Genomic DNA, 21,035 nt, shown 5'->3' with positions numbered 1-21,035 from the left:
TATACCCTGAATAATCTGAAGGTAAGGTGAAGAGACATGATGGGATCTTAGAATTGTGCCGATTACATCACAGCCCTTTTTTCCTTCACAAGAAAAAAACTGAGGACCACACAGGAAAACTTACTTTGTCCAAGGTCACAGGTAATTAACAGCAAAGCTAAACTAGCATCCAATGCCCTGTTTATATTCTAGAATTCTTCCCAACAAGCCAACAGTGACATAATGAAATATGCTCCTCTCTGCATTAATCTCATGCACAAGCTGCTCACTTCACGGTCTCTCTCTGCTGTCCTCCAACGTGGGCAGTCACCATGATACCCACGTAACTAACAGGTGAGGAGAACGTAGTCCCTCACACCTACATCCACACTGAGAGCTACTGCTACCAGTTAACTCCTATAGAAATTCTGAAATCTTCCAGAGACTAGAACTTTACAACTAAAGCCATTTTAGTAAGAATTAGAATGGTTTATGTTTGCCTTCTGAGAGAACTATAAGATAATACAGTGTTTCCTTCCAGAGTGGCATGTGAGAAAATTTGAAGTGGTTCATGGACAAAACCGTTTCATCCTCACAGCCAATGTCAGACTCAATGGGGAAATGCTGAGAGCTCTTCCTCCAAGATCTGAAATAAGACCAGGCTGTGCACTCTCACCACTTCTACTCGGCATAGCACTGAAGGTTCTAGCCACAGCAATCAGACAAAAACACGAGAAAAGAAATAAAAGGCATCCAAATTGGGAAGAAAGTAGTAAAACTGTCACTATTTTCAGATGACCTACCACTATACATAGAAAGTCCTAGGCTCCACCAAAAAACTATTAGAATAAAGGAATTCAGTACAGTTGCAGGATACAGAATTAATACACAGAAATCTGTTGCATTTCTATGCACTAATAATGAGAGAAATTAAGAAAACAATCCCATTTACAATCGCATCAAAATGAATAAAATACCTAGGGATAAACTTACCCAAGGAGGTGAAAGACTTGTCCTCTGAAAACTATAAAACACGGATGAAAGGAATTGAAGACGACACAAACAAATGGAAAGCTATACCATAGATTGGAAGAATTAATTCTGTGGAAACGTCCACATTGCCCAAAGTGATCTACAGATTCCATACAATCCTCATCAAAATAACAGTGGCATTTTTCACAGAACTAGAACAAATAATCCTAAAATTTGTGTGGAACCACAAAAGACTCTGAAGAGCCAAAGCAATCTTGAGAAAGAAAAAGCTGGAGGTATCACAATCCCAGATTTCAAGACATACTACAAAGCTGTAATCATCGGGGCGCCTGGGTGGCTCAGTCGGTTAAGCGTCTGCCTTCAGCTCAGGTCATGATCCCAGGGTCCTGGGATCAAGCCCCGCATCGGGCTCCCTGCTCAGCGGGGAGTCTGCTTCTCTCTCTCCCCCTCTGCTTGTGAGCTCTCTTTCTCAAATAAATGAATAAAATCTTTAAAAAAAAAAAAAAGCTGTAATAATCAAAACAGTATGATACTGGCATAAGAGCAGACACATAGATAAATGAAACAGAACAGAGAGCCAGAAAGAAAACACACACTTATATGGTTAATTCATCAATGACAGAGGAGGCAAGAATATACCATGGGGAAAAGACATTCTCTTCAATAAATGGTGCTGGGAAAACTGGACCACTTTCTCACACCATAGACAAATTAACTCAAAATGGATTCAAGATCTAATGCGAGACCCAAAACCATAGAGCTCCTAGAAGGTAACATCGGCAGTAATCTCCTGGACATCAGCCATAACAACATTTTTCTAGATATGTCATCAGGCAACAAAAAGGAAAAATGAACCGTTGGGACTATTCCAAAATAAAAAGCTTTGCAGAGTGAAGGAAACCATCAACAAAATGAAAAGGGAACCCAGTGAAAGGGGGAAGATATCTGCAAATGATATATCCAATAAGGGGTTAATATCCAAAATATATAGGACTTAGACAACAGCAAAAAATAATCTGACTAAAAATGGGCAGAAGACATGAATAGACATTTTTCCAAAAAAGATAAACAAATGGCCAACAGACACATGACAAGATGCTCAACATCACTCATCATCAGGGAAATGCAAATCAAATCCACAACAAGGTATCCCCTGACACCTGTCAGAACGGCTAATATAAAAAAGACAAGAAATAACCAGTGCTGATGAGGATGTAGAGAAAAACCCTCATGCAGGAATATAAACTGGTACAACCACTGTGGAAAACAGTATGGGTGGTCCTCAAAAAATTTAAAAGAGAAATACCATCCAATACAGTAATTCCACTACTGGGTATTTACCTGAAAGACAATGAAAATACTAATACAAAAAGATATAGGCACACCTATAATTATTGCAGCATTATTTACAATAGTCAAGATATAGAAGCAATCCACATGCCCATCGATAGATGAATGGATAAAGATAATGTGTGTGTACACACATTAACGCACATACATACATACATACATACATACACACACAATGGAATATTACTCAGCCATAAAAAAGAATGAGATTTCACCATTTGCAATAACATGGATGGATCTAGAGGGTATCATCCTAAGTGAAATAAGTCAGAGAGAAAAAGCCAAATACCATATGAATTTACTTACTATTGAATCTAAAAAACAAAATAAATGAACAAGCAAAAAGCAGAAATGGACCCATAAATACAAACAACAAACTGACGGTTACCAGAGGGAGGAGGTGGGGAGATGGGTAAAATGGATAAAGGAGAGGTACAAGCTTCCAGTCATGGGATGAGTAAGTCACAGGAATGAACGGCACGGCATAGGGAATATAGTCAGTGGTGTTGTAATAGTGTTGTGTGGTGACAGTTGCTACAGTTGTGTGAGCACAGCATAATGTATAGACTTGTTGAATCACTATGTCGTACACCTGAAACTAGTGTAACATCGTATGTCAACTAGGCCTTGAAAAACTAAGTTTGAAAAAAGCCAAGTTAAAGAAAAAGATTAGTAACAGTACAAGTACTGTTTGGATATAGAAAAAATCACAAAGGTAATATGTATATAAATGAAGTTAGTCTCACCAGAAAGAATGCCTGTGAACTCTGTTCTCCAAGATTCAAAAAGGTATTTCCAATATTTGTATTATTTCACTAACAGTCCTAACAGGAAGACTTCAAACGTTTTTTTGTGCCGTGGCCCACATCAAATATCACTAATAGCTAAATGGATGAGGCTGCTCAATGCAGGGGATTCTGGCCCCCTGGGTCCTGTCTCACTGCTGGAGGTTTAAGAGAATCTCAAGGCATTTCTGTAATCTAACACCGCATACTCGTAGAGAAGCCCTGCCTTACCCCATGGCAAGTAGTCCTTCCTGCAGTAGGAAGGGAGTTGGAAGAACAGCTCTGTCTGTTCCCTGCTAGGTAGAGAACATGTGTGGCATGTCCTCATCCCTCTACCCCTACAGCAATCCATGGGCATATGGAACCATGCACATCACTCAAGCCAAGACCGACTCTGTTCTCAGAGATCTGTGTTAAAATTATACAAGTAATTTCTATTATCGAGATTCTCATCAATGTAACATAGCAAATGGTTTACAGATCACTGTGTAGTCGGGCCCTCCTAAAAGTATATATTAATATCACAGTTGTCAGAGCAGAGGACAAAAAGCCTAGGAGAGGTACACAGCCATGCTCTGAGTTGAGCTATGAACAAGATGTCTCAGATTGGGCACAGTGCCAACACCCAGAGAGAGAGAGAGAGAGAGAGGTTCCACAAGAGTCCCAAACAGTTGGCAGCTTCAGGGGTCTCATAGGAGAGGAAGAATGTTTCACTGAATGCTGGGCTGTTACAAGGTTTAAGACCCTGATACCTGAACGGAACTCAATAAAGCTCTGCCAGGTTCAGGTTATTTTGTCATGAGGTCAGTTGACTGCCCTCCTCTGGTCTGGAGCTCTAAATCAGGGACATGAAATCCTGGGAATCAGTGGGAAAATATCCATCTTTTCCCCTCCACCTCCTTATTCCTGTCCCCAGCCGCTCAACGAAAGGCTCAACAAAACAAAACAAAACACCTGAAAGAAATTACTCGAATGAATATGAAAAAAAAAAATTCCCTAATAAGATGATTCTTCTCGTTGTTCAAACCTTAATATACACTAGTGGAATAAAATCGTGAAACATGGTGGATATTAAGTTGCTAAAGAAAATAAAAGTTGTCATGGTTTCCAGACACAAGCCCATTGTGCTTAGGAACAGAAGCACATGCAGTTCCCTGGCAAGCCCGGGATTACTGAGAATAAGTTCATGTTTGACACACATGCTTTGGAAAACCTATTCTAACAAATATTTCCTAGTCCTCACCCCATAAAGGATGCAGCCTGGCCAGCAAGGATTTTTCTGAGATACATTTCAACACTGGAATCCATCACAAAATAAAGCCAGTAACAGTGAAACACGAGTGTGTCCATGCAGTCCTCTAGTGGGAAGTGAAGAGGGGAGTGAATGTAATGTCTGAGTGAAGGATTGGCATAAGGAGACGTGAAGGAAGGCCACCAGAGAATCACACGCATGGCCTCCATCACTCATTTCCAGTGAACAGCAAATACCCATGGCTAGGTTACTGAACATGGACCACAGGCCAGACACACACGAGGTGCTTTACCCACATTAGCTCAGTTCATCATCAGAACTTGTTAAAGTAAATACTATTACGAGCAATAATTTTTGGGCAATGAAACTGATGTAGGTGATGGAGGCAGACAGTACGACTGCAGAGCCTGAAATGTTAAGGCTCACACAGTACCGCCTCGGCAGGGCCAGAGAGGAGCAACACACAGCTGCACAGAGGGCACCCTTCCCAGCGGCTTCCCCGTGCAGTGCTCTGGGCCTGAGGAAAGCCCTAGCAAGGAAAGAGAGAAACACGGCACAACAAGGTACTTAGCAAGCAAACACAATGAACGAACAGGATCTATCCTATCATCTCAATGTGCTTGCCTGTCCAATCCAGACACACTGCCTTTCCAAAATTTCTAGTGTATGGATGATCGTGAAGTGTACCTGTCACATAAATGACAAAGTTATATGACATGAAATTGCAATGAAATCTACAGTAGACTGTGAGCTGCATGGAGGCGAACAGAGGCTCATGCTGCTCAGATGATGCTATGGTGAAAGATGTGCTGGAGGATGGAGGATGAAGATTATCTTACTTGGTTTTTAAATCCTTGAGCAGATGACCACAGTATTAGAACAACACACCTATCGAGTTCCTGCATGCAGAGATCCAAGCAAGGTATGACACTGCAAGCTGAGGCTCCCGAGGAGGAACGTACTACTGGGGGATGCTTGGAAGGGGTGACTCAAGGTCTTCTATCAGACCAAAGCTAAATGGCACAGTCCACAGTGATAATGTATCTATTTACCTATGCAATCCCCATGTAAGGTTCTGTCCTCACACCACACTGAACTCAGGTAGCCAGACACAAATATATCCACAGAACTATCAAAGGAGGAAAAGAAGAATAGGGTCAGAGAAGTAGCAAAAATCTAGAAAGAAAGGCCAGGGCCTAGACAAAGACTCTTAAAGAAGAAACGAACCCCTCTAAAGCTTGCAAGAGAGAGTAGGTGTCACCTAAAGCATGAGAAACAAATCACAGGCATCCTGCTTGGCCAGACTGTCAACACCCTGGCAGCAGTCTACTTCCCAGCCTGGGAAGCCGGACAGACCCCACTTTAACATGAGATCTCAAGAGTAAGGTCCCTGACCCAGCAGTCATGTGGGGATCACCTGCGGCCCTGTTAGAAAGGGAGGTTCTCTGTCCAGACCTCCTAAATCAGAAACTCTGGGGCGGCGGGCCCAGCATTCTGTTTCTAGATGAATCTGACACACAGTTTAAGAACTATCGATCCAGGCAAACCCCTGCCTTAAGCTGACACCCAAAATTCACCCAGAAAAGGTAAGAAAACCCTTTTCCTTCCTACCAATTCCAAATTCAATGTCAAGCTAAACATAATAAGTAAATTCCAAAAGACACTACTGAGAAGTTTTCAGATGTGCAAATGGACTTAATTCTCATTTCCTGTACAGAAACAGCATGAAGTTTATTATTAGTAGCAAATAAATGTAACATTCCAATGAAAATACAAAATGCAACATATTTTTATACTCATGGTTCACTTGAGGATCATATTGCTCCAGGAGAACTATCTGGTCATCAATTTTTATCATGGACTCAGAAACTCAAAGGATTCATAATTATAATGACCTTCCTAAGATAAGATATTCATACATTTAAATGAGGTACATTTTATATGCAATAATTTCAAAAATATATATCCTTTTAATGACAGTTCCTGAAGCTGGTAAGAAAGTGAAATAGGTACATCACACCCTGGGGTGAGCGGGATATTGTAAATTAGCACAACTCTTATGAAAAGCAATTTGGCAATATGTGTCAAGCCATAAAAACCTCCATACTCTTTGACCTATTAGGTCTACTTGTTTTCAGATTAAGAGTTAATTCCCCAAATGAAAAAGTTATATGAACAAAGGTACCTAATACAGGCCCCAAATGGAGGAGACGGGATGTCTGAAACATGAAAATGGCTCATAAAATATCACATGACCACTTAAAATAAAAACAGACTAATGTTAAAAAGACATACTCGAACAAAAAAGATGATACAGAACTGTATCTATACTATGATGATAACAAAGTCAAAAACATACGGGGTGCATAGAGAAGAAGTGGAAAGGCACATGGATGTTAGAACGTAAGGGCAAATTTTCTCTTATTTTTCTTTCTACTCATTTTCGTTTTGGTGTAGTAATAACTAAAATATTAATAATAAACCTAGAAGTGTTCAATCCCACGTGCAAACCTATTTTGAGTCCAGATAAAGTGATTTCCATATGTGCGCGTGCGCGCGCCTGTGAACAGCCATGGGAGGAGGGGGGACTAAAAAGAGAAGGGGAAAATATCAAATTAGTCACTGCCAAGGGACAGTAACTGATTTAAAAGGAGACACAACATACCCTTACCTCCCACTAACAATCCAACCACACCACAGAAGAGAAGTTCAACCCACAGAATTTTAGGAACCAGAGAGCCACCTAAATGATGACATAACAGGAAGTCAATCAATCAAACAACCAAAATAGTCTCTCTTCCTCTACTCTTCATGATTTTTTCAGCAAAAGAACATTAAACACGGAACAGATGATGCAAACTACCATTTGCTGAGCTCAATTTTAAACCGATGACTCTAATTTCAAATGGACGCCTATTAAGCACAAGTGATCTTTAAGAGCCACTTGGGTTTATGCCTGTGACACAGGGAACGCGTTTGCAACATGAATTCTTACAAAGCCCAAATCCCACATTTCTGCCAAGCTCAGCTTTCATCATGCAGGCCTGCTGGGAGCTGCTCCAGCCCAGCCGCCGCTGGCTGGCTACCATCCTGGCCCTGGGATAGTAGTACTCTCTTCACTGGGGGCAAGTTCCCCAGTGCATGGTTTAGTATGATGCCAATCCTTCTCTAAATTGTTTGCTAAAATAAACAAATTAAAATTAGATTTTCAGATCCAAGATGCTCAAGGATTATTGGGGAGGGGGTGAGCAAATGAAGTTGATGTGCAATTCCAGGCAAAGTTCAGAACTTCATAAATCAGCAAAACAATCTCTCTGTTGCAGATAATTCTCAAGGCACTTGATGGCACAAAATGCCAGTCGGTAAGCTCCCAGCGATTGAGAAACAATTACCAAGAAAATGTTCATGACTCCATCAGAAGAAAGAAAAGAAAAAGAAAATTAAAAGAACGGTCAGGTAGCAATGCATGTTATGTTTATGCTTAATCTGAAACATTGCTTTTCACAGACCCGCTAAGGGTCTCAAAGCCAGACGCACGGTGCTGTTAGAGAAAAAAAAAAAAAAAAGGAAAGGAAAAGCAGCAGCTACCATGAAGACGTGCCAATTCGAATTACTGCACATGAAAGCTAGGGTAAATTACCCTGATGCCACTTTCCTCAAAGAACTTCCTATTTTCTGGTTATGTTGTTCAGGAAAATTATGATTGCCCCAAGAATCTCAATCCTTGAGAATTCACACATTATGTCTTTCATACTTCAAATCCAGGATTCCAAGGAGTTTTAGGAGGGGAAAGGATCCTTTGAAAATAAATATTAATCTAAATATACGGCACTTTCCTGTTTTTCTGGAACAATTTCAGACATGTCCTCTGAAAGAAGACTTCCAGTTGAGAAGACAGAAGTTTATTTAGGTGATTCAAGAGTCAACCATAAAATCCACTTTGTGGGGAGATGGGGCATATGCAATTTAAAAGAGCACACGTAGTGCTTTCAGAATACAATGTACTTCCAGGAAAGTTCAACAATGTATTTGTGGCTAATCTGGATACATGAAAGACAAGAATAAGTTAAGAGTTTATTGTAGGGGTCACAGGTTAAAAATGACCGACATATGCTCCTGTAACTACGAAGACAAGACCATTTCATAAAACTTTCTCGAAAGAGGACGAGCATTAGCCTCCTACTCAGGGCTTCCTGAATTTGAATTTCACTAATTCAGAAGGTACAGCCTTACTTCTTACAAAGAGGTGAATTCTGAGTGTACAACCTGAGCCTTTTCTCAATAACCCAAATTTCAGAAGTAAAAATATCTAAAATAGCAGGATTCACCCTCAGATTTACTGGAGCATTCTTCTCATGCTAAATCCCACTTGTGAGAAGAACAACGGAGGAGAGAGGGTGGGAAGAAAGGCAGAATAGGAAGATGGAGAAAGGAAGGAATGAAATATGGACCAATCAAAAGAAGAGCCAAAACATAACTAGTCTCTTCCAGAAATATTCTTTTCTTTTTTATTTTTTTTAGAGTTAGGCAGCGTTTATTGGGGGCTTATACTCAAGCACCAGGGGGGCAGCGCCAGGACCAGATGTCTCAGCCCGAAATATTCTTCTTTTCAACCCTCATTTCCTCTTGTGTAGCTAAAATATAATGACACTGCATTCCACCTACTAGCCATAAATCAAATATAGATGCTGATAGCTTGATGTATGATTCAAGGAATAAGTATGATTCATGGGACAATGTGGACTTAAATATTTCCTTTGCCCTTTTAAAGACAGTAGAATCAAGAGGACTTGGGAAGGACATTGCTACATTAGATCAAATACTTACCATTGCTCACCATACGCCTGGCCACTTCCCACAAGACAAGTCCAAAGGCCCAAATGTCAACTCTCTTGTAAGAATCGAAACAATCCACCTGGATGGTTTCATCTAGAACTTCAGGGGCCATGTAGCGTTTGGTGCCCACACGGGGGTTGTTCCCCACATCCAGCTGATTAGTACTCTGGGAATGCATGACTGCCAGGCCTGAAAGGAAGAAGACAACAGGGTGGGTCAGTTTACTTCCTTTTCACAGAGGGTTGCTGAAGCATTTTCGAACTGACCCCAATCAGAAGCGCCCTCTCGTGGTATTTCTGGTCACTGCTGCACTATACCCAGAGTAATTAATCTCTGGAATACTGTGGAGAGAGGACTTCTGTGACAAGAGAAAAAAGAACGAAGACCGGAAACAGTCAGAAGTTCTGAGGTTGGACGCCTGGGTGGCTCAGTCGGTTAAGCGACTGCCTTCGGCTCAGGTCATGATCCTGGAGTCCCAGGATCGAGTCCCACATCGGGCTCCCTGCTCTGCGGGGAGCCTGCTTCTCCCTCTCCCCCTCCCCCTGCTTGTGTTCCCTCTCTCGCTGTGTCTCTCTCTGTCAAATAAATAAATAAAATCTTTAAAAAAAAAAAAAAAAGAAGTTCTGAGGTTAACACCTGAACCTCTGAAACAAAAAGATCTGGATGAATAATAAACCAATGCACCAAACCACCAAGAGGCCAGTATTTTCAAGTCCACAGGAAAATAGGCTCACAGGTTAAGTGGGAGCCTCCAAGGGCCTTAGAAGTAAAGCTCTCATGTTCCACCACAGCTCCCAGCAGTGTGCAAGCACAAATTTCCGACGGTGTGAGGCAGAGAACTTGAGGTAATGTATCACTACCTAAAGGGCGGGCTTCCATAGGCACTGCTCCATCCCTTTAGGAAGAGCTGCTCATCTGAGACCTAGTGACGCTGACCAAACCCACAGGCCTTTCTCTATAGTCATGCATGCAGACAGCATTCAGCTAGACCTCGATTCAAAGCACAACTCTCACGCTAAATGGCTTTCAAGCACTTTCTTAAACCATGACTCATTTCAGAATTCCTCAATTAGAGAGCCCTGGCATTCCTCGCCAACCAGGAGGGTTAAGCAGGTACATGCATGATTCATTTGAGAATGAAATTACTTTTTGATGTATATGCTGACCAACTCACAATGATTCCTTTAACACTCAAAATAATGAAAAGTGCCAAATTGGAACAAGAGGCCTCTGTAAACCTCTGCAACCCAATGATCCCTTGGGGATCCCTCAAGCCTTCTGTGGAGAATGCTTCTCCTCCCACTCCATGGCTTTGAATGTGTGGGATGATGACTCTTTCTCATGCCAGGGAGATGGCACCTGGTAGCGCACCCTTAATAATTAGCAGAGAAATCAGCAACTGCATTCCCTACACCAGACTGGTTCCTCTTTCCCTGATTCTTCTAATCAACCCCAAGATTCTATAGCCACGGTGAACATCTCCCGAAACATATACACTTCTCTACCATTTCCAGAACCAAAGAGTTAAAAATAACAGAACATGAAAAGGTGCAGTTTAAATAGATCACGGCAATGCTAGCTGTGGTGGTTTAAAAATATGTCTGCAAGTTCTTTGAAACGTCTCCCTTCAGGAGGCGAAGCTCAATTCCCCATGCCTTGAGCGTGGGCTGGACAGTCACACAGAACATGGCAGAAGCGAATGAAGATCTTCAAAATTAGGACATAAACGGCAACATGGCTTCTTCTCCGCTCTCAGTTCTCTCGTGTTATGAGGACACTCACTCACGCAGCCCCGTGGAGAGGTCCCCCAGACCAGGGACCGAAGCCTCCTGCCAACAGCCACATGACTAGAGCTATCCTGGGAGTTCCTCCAGCCCTGACGAAGCCTTCAGGCACTTGCAGCTCTCATCGACAGCTTGACTGTGTAAGCCCTACAAGATCCTGAGCCAGAACCAGACAGCTAAGTCATCCCAAGATTGCTGACCCTCAGATGACTATGGGAGATAACAATTTGTGTTATTTTAAGCTGCTAAGTTTTAGAGGCAATGTGTTACCCAGTAATAGGTAATTATCATGCTACCTAAAGAGACAAAACAACCAAATGCAATGTGTAAACCTTGGCTGAATTCTTGTTTGAGAAAACTAAAAAAATCTGAAAATGGACATTAAATGATATTAAAGAATTATCAGTAACTTTAGGTGCGATGAACTGATTATGCAGGAGATATATACTGAAGTATTTAGGAATAAAGTGTTGTGATGTCTGTAACTTATTTTCAAGTGTACGAGTAAAGACATATGTACATATAAAGCAAATATGGCAAAACTTTAACAATTGTTGAATCTAGGTGGTGTGCATATGATCATTATACTTACTCTTCTTTCAACCTTTCTGTGTGTTTGAATTTTTTTATAATAAAAAGTTAGAAAAATAAATAGAATACTGGTATTTTTGCAGTATCAATAATAGAACATGATTTCTAATGAGTGATCCTTAATTTGTGGGTATAAAGTGAAAAATTACACACAAATGATAATCTCATGGGAGCGGTCTTCTGTACCAAGGAACTACTCCCTGAATAGTTAACACCTTAACACAGATTTTTGTACAAATCCATGTATCTAATTGGAAGGCTACAGGCCAAAAGAAAGAAAAACGAGTAACTAATTAGTTGGACTTACTGAAAAACAACTCTGACTCCCTATCAAGTCCCACAACCAAAGCCAACATTTCCCATCTCCCCTAGACCACTGGACTATAATAGCAGCAACCATCTGAGTGCTTATTATTTGCCAAGCAAGTATAATAATTTCTGAATTTTATTAAGAACCATGTGAGGTACATAATAATTGATTTTGAGTGACATGAATAATACTTGGACACAACGTTATGAACATTTGAAACAATACCGAAGGTACAGTGCACAGTGTCAAACACTAAAGTGCTCCTTGCCCCCCAGTCGAGTATAAGCCAGTCCTGCACTTTGGGCAGGTAAATCGATAGATTAAAATATCTGCATAGATATATGGGGTGATAACTGGGAAAGTCAGGATTCAAGTCCAAATCACCCTGCTCCAAAAGCCAGGGCATGGCCACAAAAGCCCTCTACACCACAACTAAAACTGCCCACAAAAAACTTCAGAGCCATACCCTTTCAATGCTATCCTAAATATTTTTCTTCTCACACTTGCAAAACACTGTAAAATAATTCTCAGCATGAATGCAAAGACTTTAAAGAAATTCAAAAGAAATACATTTTCCGGACATGTCACATCTTTGTGTTTAAAAATAAGAATAGGGGCGCCTGGGTGGCTCAGTCGGTTAAGCGGCTGCCTTCGGCTCGGGTCATGATCCTGGGGTCCTGGGATCGAGCCCCACGTCGGGTTCCCTGCTCTGCGGGAAGCCTGCTTCTCCCTCTCCCTCTGCCTGCCACTCTGCCTACTTGTGTTCTCTCTCTCTCTGTCAAATAAATAAATAAAATCTTAAAAAAGAAAAAAAAGAATATTATCATTTATATACAAGAGTTAATACTGTCCAAACCTTTATCAGCCTCACAATAACTACAATGATATGAATATAATATAAACCACCCTCTGCCTGCCACTCTGCCTACTTGTGCTCTCTCTCTGTCAAATAAATAAAATCTTAAAAAAGAAAAAAAATATTATCATTTATATACAAGAGTTAATACTGTCCAAACCTTTATCAGCCTCACAATAACTACAATGATATGAATATAATATAAACCATTTTTTAATCAAATAGAGTGAGAACTCTCCGTAGTCCACTGAAATGGATAACCAATACAACTGAATACAATTCAGTTCTCATTAGCGTAATTATTCAGCCAGTACCCAAGTTGAATATGGTTTTATATACAGTGTCACTATAAATGAAAATAATCTTATTTATAATGCAATTAAAGCTACACTGAGCATTACCCTAACACCACAGGAATGAGATATCCCAGCAGGGCAAATTGTGAATTGGTTCAGGAAATTTATTCCTCTTTCTTGACTGATAATTTTGCCATGGTTACAGAAAAACAACTTTAGAAGCCATTTTTAAGATGAACTCATTCCATAGGTTGGTTCTTTTTTTTTTAACATTTATTTATTTATTTATTTGGGGGAGAGAGAGAGAGAGAGTGAGTGGAAGGGAGAGGGAGAAAGAATCGCAAGCAGACTCCACACTGCATGTGGAGCCTGGCGCAGAGCTCAATCTCACGACCCTGTGATCATGACCTGAGCCAAAACCAAGAGTCAGACACTTAACCAACTGAGCCACTTAGGTGCCCCTCATTCCATAGGTTATTTAACTGTGTACCTACTTTGTGTAAAGGTTTGAGAAATCAGAATGCTACAGACTATTGGTTGCCTCTGAGGGTGGGCTGGTCAGGAATTGACTGAACGAGCATTTTACCTGAAGTCACCTTCCAAGGTAACGCAAAGGTCTGAATTTCAATAGAGATTTGGATTTTATAGCATTCGTCCAAACTCTGAGAATGTATTACTTAAGATTTGTTTACCCGGAGAGAAAAAAATCAACAAATAATAGACTCCGGTGCACGACACAGTGGTATACATGCTGAAGTCTTTAGAAGAAAGGGCTCTTTTGTCTGCAGTTCACTTGGGAATGTATCAATAATTAAAGATGGACTGATGAGTGGGGAGGCATGGATATGTGACAACAGTAAAATGTTGATGGAGGAATCTAGGTAGTGGGTATACAGCTGTTCACTGGGACGTTCTTTTGATTTGCCTGCATGCTTGAAAGTCTTCATAACAAGATGTTAGGGGAGGGGGCATGGATGCGACCTAGCTAAACGATGGAATACAACAAAAGTAAAAACTGTAATTAAAAAATATTTTTAAAACTTTACCCAAATCTGCTATGCAACACTGTCCATTCTTCTTAACCAGGATGTTTTTGCTCTTTAAATCTCGATGAGCAATGGCTGGCTTCCCTTGGGTCCCAAATATCTCTATGTGCAAATGTGCAAGACCACTAGCTATGGATAGCACTATTCGCAGGCAGCTAACAGTATCCAGAGTAGTGAGCTGAAGATAGTCGTACAACGATCCCATTTCATGATAATGTGTGATTAACCACAACTGGGTACTGGAGTGTCTTGATGTCATGTCTGAAGCAATAAAACCTGGAGGGAGCAAGAACAAAATTAGCAGACATGTAAGAATTTCACATTATAACTTTTAGTATACAGAAACAGTAACCCATATAATAGATACCACCTGTAACAAAAAATAATTAAACTAACCAACTACCATGAAAGGAGGTTTACAGAGGCATCAACAGAAAAACATAGTACTCTTAATACTACCATAAAAAGGTACTTCTAATGAATAGGAAATGTCCATATTCATTTTCATTATAAATAATCCTTTAAAAAGATTTTACATTATGTTATGATTCAGATAGGAATAATATCTTTGCATTTATCCGTAATGATAGTATCAAACTCTTTATCATGTTCATATTCCAAGCGCAGATTATTCATCAGCCACCCAAAAAGAATAAAAAACACAGAATCTAAACATAGAATCTAAACATAAAAAGAAACTAGAATCTAAAACATAGAATCTAGTTCTAGTATTGACTCTGCCTGTGATTTGCTGTATAATACTGGGCAACTCATTTAGGTTCTCTGGATTATCTCTGTTCAGATGTAAGATAAAGGGGTAAGTTTATATTAAATGATTGACTACTCATCAAATAAAAAAGAAACCAAATATAATAAGCATCTCTGATGCTCTTTGTCAGTCACATAAGAAAACCAAGATGATAGTGTTTGTTGGCTAGAAAAGAAGACAGATATAGGAAAGAAAAATTACAATATCATGTAAGGAATATAATGAAAAGTACTGTTAGATCTGCAAAGGGCAACATGAGTCCAGAATAGGGAATCCTAGTAATTCAGACGAGGTATTACAACAGGCTTCCATCGAGAAGTGATAATTGAAGCGGTCTTGAAAAGAAGTGAGATTTGACATGCCAATAAGGAGGTAGGAAGAGAATTTTCTAGACATTGTGAGGGGACCCTTGAGCAAACTGAATAAACTCTACGAAATAAATTGTGATGTATGTCTTGCCTTTCCTGCTACAGACATGCTTTCCACCCACTCACTCGCGCATTCTCTCTCCATATATGTAAACTATACACACACACACACACACACACACACACACACACACACACCCTAATGGACACACTTACAAGCACTGACATCTGGGACTTATAAATAAAAGAATATTAAAAAGAATATTTAAAAAAAGACAGATGTGGCTTGAGGCAGGATTAAAGGACTTGTAAAAGGATGCGGGAAAATGGACACACGCAGAACATGCCTCACACTTACACAGAGCGTGATATAAAGTTTATGCTGCTTTCATATATATTTTCTCATTGGATTTTTCTCAATACACCAGGAACACAGATATCATTATACTCAGTTTATAAATAATGAAACTGCTGCTAGGAGATGCCAAATTACGCATCTATTAAGTTGTCACGGACCCCAAGTTTGGTGCTAGCCATCTGGGCACACCACAGCTTGTACAAGAAACTCTGGGAACAAAGAAAGGTCCCCTATTTGACCGTCACCATCATCAAGAACAGAAGCAGCTAGTAGCTACTGGGACGAACAAGGAGCCAGGCTCAATACTTCTACACACTCTGCACGTAATCTTCCAATACTCATACAGGAAAGAGGCAGAGGACAGCACTGACATTAAGGCTAGTAATGCTCCCCGACAGCCTGGCTCTAGAACTTGTACTCTTACCCACTACGCCATACTGCCCCCAAACAGGCGGACTTCTACTCAGAGAGAGACAATGTGACACATGTACCCACTGCGCATCTGTGACGTGAACAAAGTAATGTCTCCACAACTTGATCCCCTACCTTTCTCTCCCCTGCCCTCCGAGCCAGTTCCCATGGGCAGCCTCAGACTCTCATTCTTTCCCTCTGTCCAGTCTGTGTCTGTGGCCCCACAGCGATTTCTCTTGGAGCCCTACACTGGCCGTAATATGAATAGTCAAAATGTGTACTCAGATATTAGTTATTCTCACTAAAGAAAATGTTTCTACTTTATCATTCTAAACCAAATGATATTAATCGTTAATGACTTTCAAAATAAAAATCCTAAACTGTAAGTACCACTCAAAAGAAATCAAATTACTGTTGTGTATTTACGTAGCCTCTACTGATTTTTCTGCCCAAGGGAGAGCAGCCTCTGATTACATACATACATACATAAATAACAAATAAATACTTATTCTCTCACCTGCCCTAAGTCCCTTGGGTCTTAGAGAAGGATTTTTGTCTGTCCCGTTAATTATGCTCCAGACCTTCTGGAAAAATGACTTTTTAATAGGCAGGACTTTTTTTTTTTTTTTTTTAACTGTTTATCTCCCAAGGGTGAATCACAGAACTACATTTGTTTCAAAATGCGAGAGCATTTTTATGGAATTTTTGCATTTTCCGTCAGAGCACTCTACTGTTAGTGAAGGCTGAACAGGTCCTTATAAGTTGGAACACTGGATGCAGCCACTGGACGTGTTCATAACGGGGAGAGAAAGTGATTAGAGCAAAAGCCTCTTATTTAACAGCCCAAGTCATCCTCCCAGGCTCCCCAGGAAGGAAAATAAAACCCAAAATCTTAAGTGAGGTCATCCATGGCCCTTGTGAGCCTCGCCCTGGCGACTTTCCCAGGAGCCAGGCACCGGGCAGCTATGACAGCTGAGGACTGAGGCCACCACACAGTGGGGCACGGGGGCTGCAGAGCGCTGGGCCCCAAGACTGGCTCCACCATTCCCAAGCTGCGTGACTCACACAAGTCATTTAAAATCTCCACCTCGGTTTCCTCATTCATAAGATAAGGACAACGACATCAGCAACCTCACAGGGGTACTGTGAGAATAGAAGAGTTAATTATAGGTGCAGCGCTTCACAGGATACCTAACACAGGAAGTATCAAGAATAGCTGGTTACTATTACATTTCAGAATAGCTCAGGGTTCAATTAAAGCCGCAGCAATTCTGCAACGTAGTATCTTCTGCGGGTAACTTTCCTTTACTTCCACTTGCTCTAAGGAAAGTCTGATTAACTGGTGAGGCGGTGCCTCTTCAGAGTGCGGAGCGGTTGTAGAGACGGCGGGCGGTTAACAGCTGCACAATGTGAATGTACCCATGTTACCGAACTCTCCCCTTAATAGGACTATAACGGTAAGCTTCATATTTTACTATCATTTTTTTAAAAAGCATGTGAGACGAGACTTTGGAGTAAAATTCTCACATTAATTCAACTCCCTTGGTCTTAGTAATGAGGGAAAGGATGCCAAGAAACATATAACCTTGGCCCAAAGTCACACAGTGGGCCTGTTGGAGGTGCCGAGAGTAGAAACCAGCATCTCCAGCCCCCCGACCACTGTTCCTGCCACCACCCAGCACACCCTCCCGTTACCCCCTTGTCTGTGGACTTCTATACCAGACAGAGCAGAAGGAAGAGTTGAAAGCCAAATCTAGTCATTTGAAAGATACTGTTATAGGGGGATAAACAATGAGGGCCCAGAGTTTTATATGTATGCATATATGTGTAAATGTGTGTGTGTGTGATGTATCTATTTTGAGGGGCTAGAGTTAGCAATACTCCAGGGGGGGAGGGAAATCATGATCCAATATTTGATACAAGATGCTCCTTTGACAGAAAAGGAAAAAATCACAGAAAACCTTAAAGCCTCTATATCCAGAAAACTGGTAAAGCAAGGAAAGAACTTCAACCAAGTTGAGACCCCACCTTCAAAAAAACAGAAACAAAAACAAACCAGTTCATTTCTATGAGCTTTCTTCAAGCCAAAAGAACTACACAGTAAAATCAGTCCATACAGCTTTAAGTATGATGAGGCTACGTAGAAAGACCTCATCAGTAGAGAATTTCCCTGGCTCATCAGGTAATAAGAAATGAACAATGTTTTGCCCTATGTGGTCACACTAAGGGAACCTCACCTCTCACATGAATCATATTGCGAAGGTGACTTTGAAATTTCTCTTATGATTAAATCCAATTTAATAAGTATTTACCGAGCACATAGCATGTGCAAGTACTGTCCTGAGTACTGCATGTGAAGGCAAAAACAATGGAAGTGATCCTTGTCCTCAGTGTACAATGGAATGGTATCACAGTTCATTTAACTCAAGGGCACTGATAAAGTGACTATTTGCATAGCCCAGCAATATCTAGAGCATTTTGCTCAATGAACCTGTGAGCCCTTGGGAACGAGAAGGGGTGCCTGAACATGCCCTTCCTTTAATGAATCTCAGATCCCACATACTTCTTAGAGTATGTGCACCCGCCCATTAAGAGTCATTCCACTGTTTTAAAAAATGTACTTCCTGCACATCCCAGCTTCTAACGCAACTGACTCTTTATCTGTGGCTCAACCTGTCTGTCCCAGTGTCAGAGGGAAAAGTGGGACATTTGAAGGTAATTTTGACTGTGGATGAATCTTCACCTCATACTCTCATTATCGAATCACAATTCCACTAGTTAACTACCACATAAAGTACAGAACTGTAGTTAAGAGACACACTGCCCAGCGTGACTCTCAGCTCCACGACTTGACCTGATGAGTGATGCTAACCTCCCACCTTGGTCACCTCATCAGTTAAAACTAGAAAAACAAGAGTACCTACCCCCTTATGACTGTGGGGAAGCTGAAAGGAGAAAATGCACATGACGTACTTCAAGCAGTGATTCCTGCACAGTAACGATCGTCGCTGTTACACATACGCATCTAACTGTGCCACAAGCTTGTGTGCGATCAGAGTTACAGCACAGCTGCAAAGTAAGGGCGTGCATAAATCCACTGGGAGAAACTGGAAGGGAACTGAGACACTGTGATGGAAGGAGGGGTGGTTGGAGTGTGGGGTGGGGATCATGCGTGATCAAGACCACGAACAACGGCACAGACACTTGAATGTTCATGGCGATCCCAAAAAGTGGCAAATATCCAAAGTGGCTGCCATCTGGGGATATTCGTAGAGAAAATCTGAGACTCCTTGGGACCCCAACAAATAAGGAGTCTGGAATGCCAGGCCCAGAAGGCACAAATGTTAGGCAGTGGAGGAGTCGTCAGAAACACTTGGAGGAGGATCTCAGCTACCCAATGAAAGATAACTCAGGGTGGCAAGATGGACTGGAGATGGGAGACCACCAGCAACGATATGAGCAAGGAGGACTGGGTGACAGCTAGGGCCCCACAGGTAAGGCAAGGGGAGAAGACAACCGCAGAAACCCACAACTCTAAGATGGAACACACCGCCATGCTTTAGACAACTGTCGAACTGTTCTTGGCAGACAACCTAACTCAGGTTTAATACTAAATTGGCAGTAACAGAATAGAAATAAATTCTGGCAATGACCTTCTGATGAGCCAAATCTCCTCCAATAGCCATGAAGTGGCCAACACTATCCTGTAGAGTCAATTTCTCTATAAACTTTATATCCACTATTAAAGAGGCACTCTGGGCAGCATTCATCATACATGTGTTAGTATAAACACATTGAGAGAAACTTTCCAAAACCACACAAGTCAAAGGAAACAAGGACATTCTCATCCCTTATACCTCCACAGCAGTATTTCAATGGACTCTTCACAGATTTCACAAATGGTTCTAAGCTTTAGTTCCCAAATTAAAATGGATGCTAAATCCCTCTGTAAATCTGGGCTTTAAAAACCATGCCTAGTTTGAGGGAACGTGCATTTAATTACGATGTCCCTGGGAGCTGTGAATCTCTAGGAAATCGTCCAAAGAGCTTTCTTAGTTTGATTCAATAAATATTCAAAAAGGGTGCGGTAAGTAGAACAACGGATGAAGGCTTGAAGTGAACAATATGGGGTAAATTCTTGTTGCTTAAATAACAACCTACAGAATAAGAATTAGCAATAATGATTTCATTTTCATCATCCAGAGAATCTTCAAACTCAGCTTCTTTGCAGATTTCAACAAGAAATTAGTGTTAAAAGAAAATTAAACATGATATAAATGCCGATGATTCCTATTATCACTTTTCAGGGGAGACTTGCAAATTCACACACACCAAATCGGAGAGGGCAAAGGTAGGCAATTATTTCTTTCTAGATAAAATTAATGAGGTGATTATCTTTGTACTTACCCAAAATATTTTCATGCCTCAGCATCACAGTGTTGTACAATTCTGTTTCCCTGAACCATGACTTCTCATCCCGGGAGGAGAAGATCTTCACAGCGACGTTCTCCCCTTGCCAACTGCCCCTCCACACCTCACCATACCTGCCTTTCCCTGGGGAGAGCAACACAGAGGTGACATGGGAGGGAGCCAATACATTTCTTGCCTGCAACTCTTACTCCCTTCCTTTGTGTACCTGAAAAAACTTAATCTGGGGATCTAAATACCACAACCTTTCGCCTATGAAGCCATACAAAAGTAAGATGGAACCTGCCCCTCCAGCCACCCACTGCCATAGCAAATCCAACACCCTCAGTATCTACATTGTACATTTAGCTGCTAATTACAAGGTTTACAGTTAAATTCCTCTATCAAAAGGTATGAAACATATATGGTTTTTAAAAGCACACGGAAGGGCGCCTGGGTGGCTCAGTTGGTTAAGCGACTGCCTTCGGCTCAGGTCATGATCCTGGAGTCCCTGGATCGAGTCCCGCATCGGGCTCCCTGCTCGGCAGGGAGTCTGCTTCGTCCTCTGACCCTATCCCCTCTCATGTGTTCTCTCTCTCTCATTCTCTCTCTCTCAAATAAATAAATAAAATCTTTAAAAAAAA

The 21,035-nt window shown here is 41.1% G+C and overlaps 1 protein-coding gene across 5 annotated transcripts in view; it reads right to left on the bottom strand.

The window, feature by feature from the left end:
• Positions 1-21,035, bottom strand: part of ACVR1 (activin A receptor type 1) — a 125,243-nt gene that overhangs the window by 11,008 nt on the left and 93,200 nt on the right. For all 5 annotated transcript variants that reach the window (XM_081814379.1, XM_081814383.1, XM_081814381.1 and 2 more), the window contains 3 exons: positions 20,392-20,538; positions 14,079-14,354; positions 9,187-9,384 (listed from right to left, as the gene is read on the bottom strand). In XM_081814379.1, the coding sequence (XP_081670505.1) occupies positions 9,187-9,384; positions 14,079-14,354; positions 20,392-20,538 (621 nt within the window). The remainder of the gene's footprint in view (positions 1-9,186; positions 9,385-14,078; positions 14,355-20,391; positions 20,539-21,035) is intronic.

This window comes from Leptonychotes weddellii, chromosome 3 (genome assembly GCF_054177405.1).
Source record: "Leptonychotes weddellii isolate Sample4059 chromosome 3, ASM5417740v2, whole genome shotgun sequence".
Lineage (NCBI taxonomy): Eukaryota > Metazoa > Chordata > Mammalia > Carnivora > Phocidae > Leptonychotes > Leptonychotes weddellii.
Note: the sequence above shows the minus strand (reverse complement) of the source record. Positions and strands in the feature narration are given on the sequence as shown.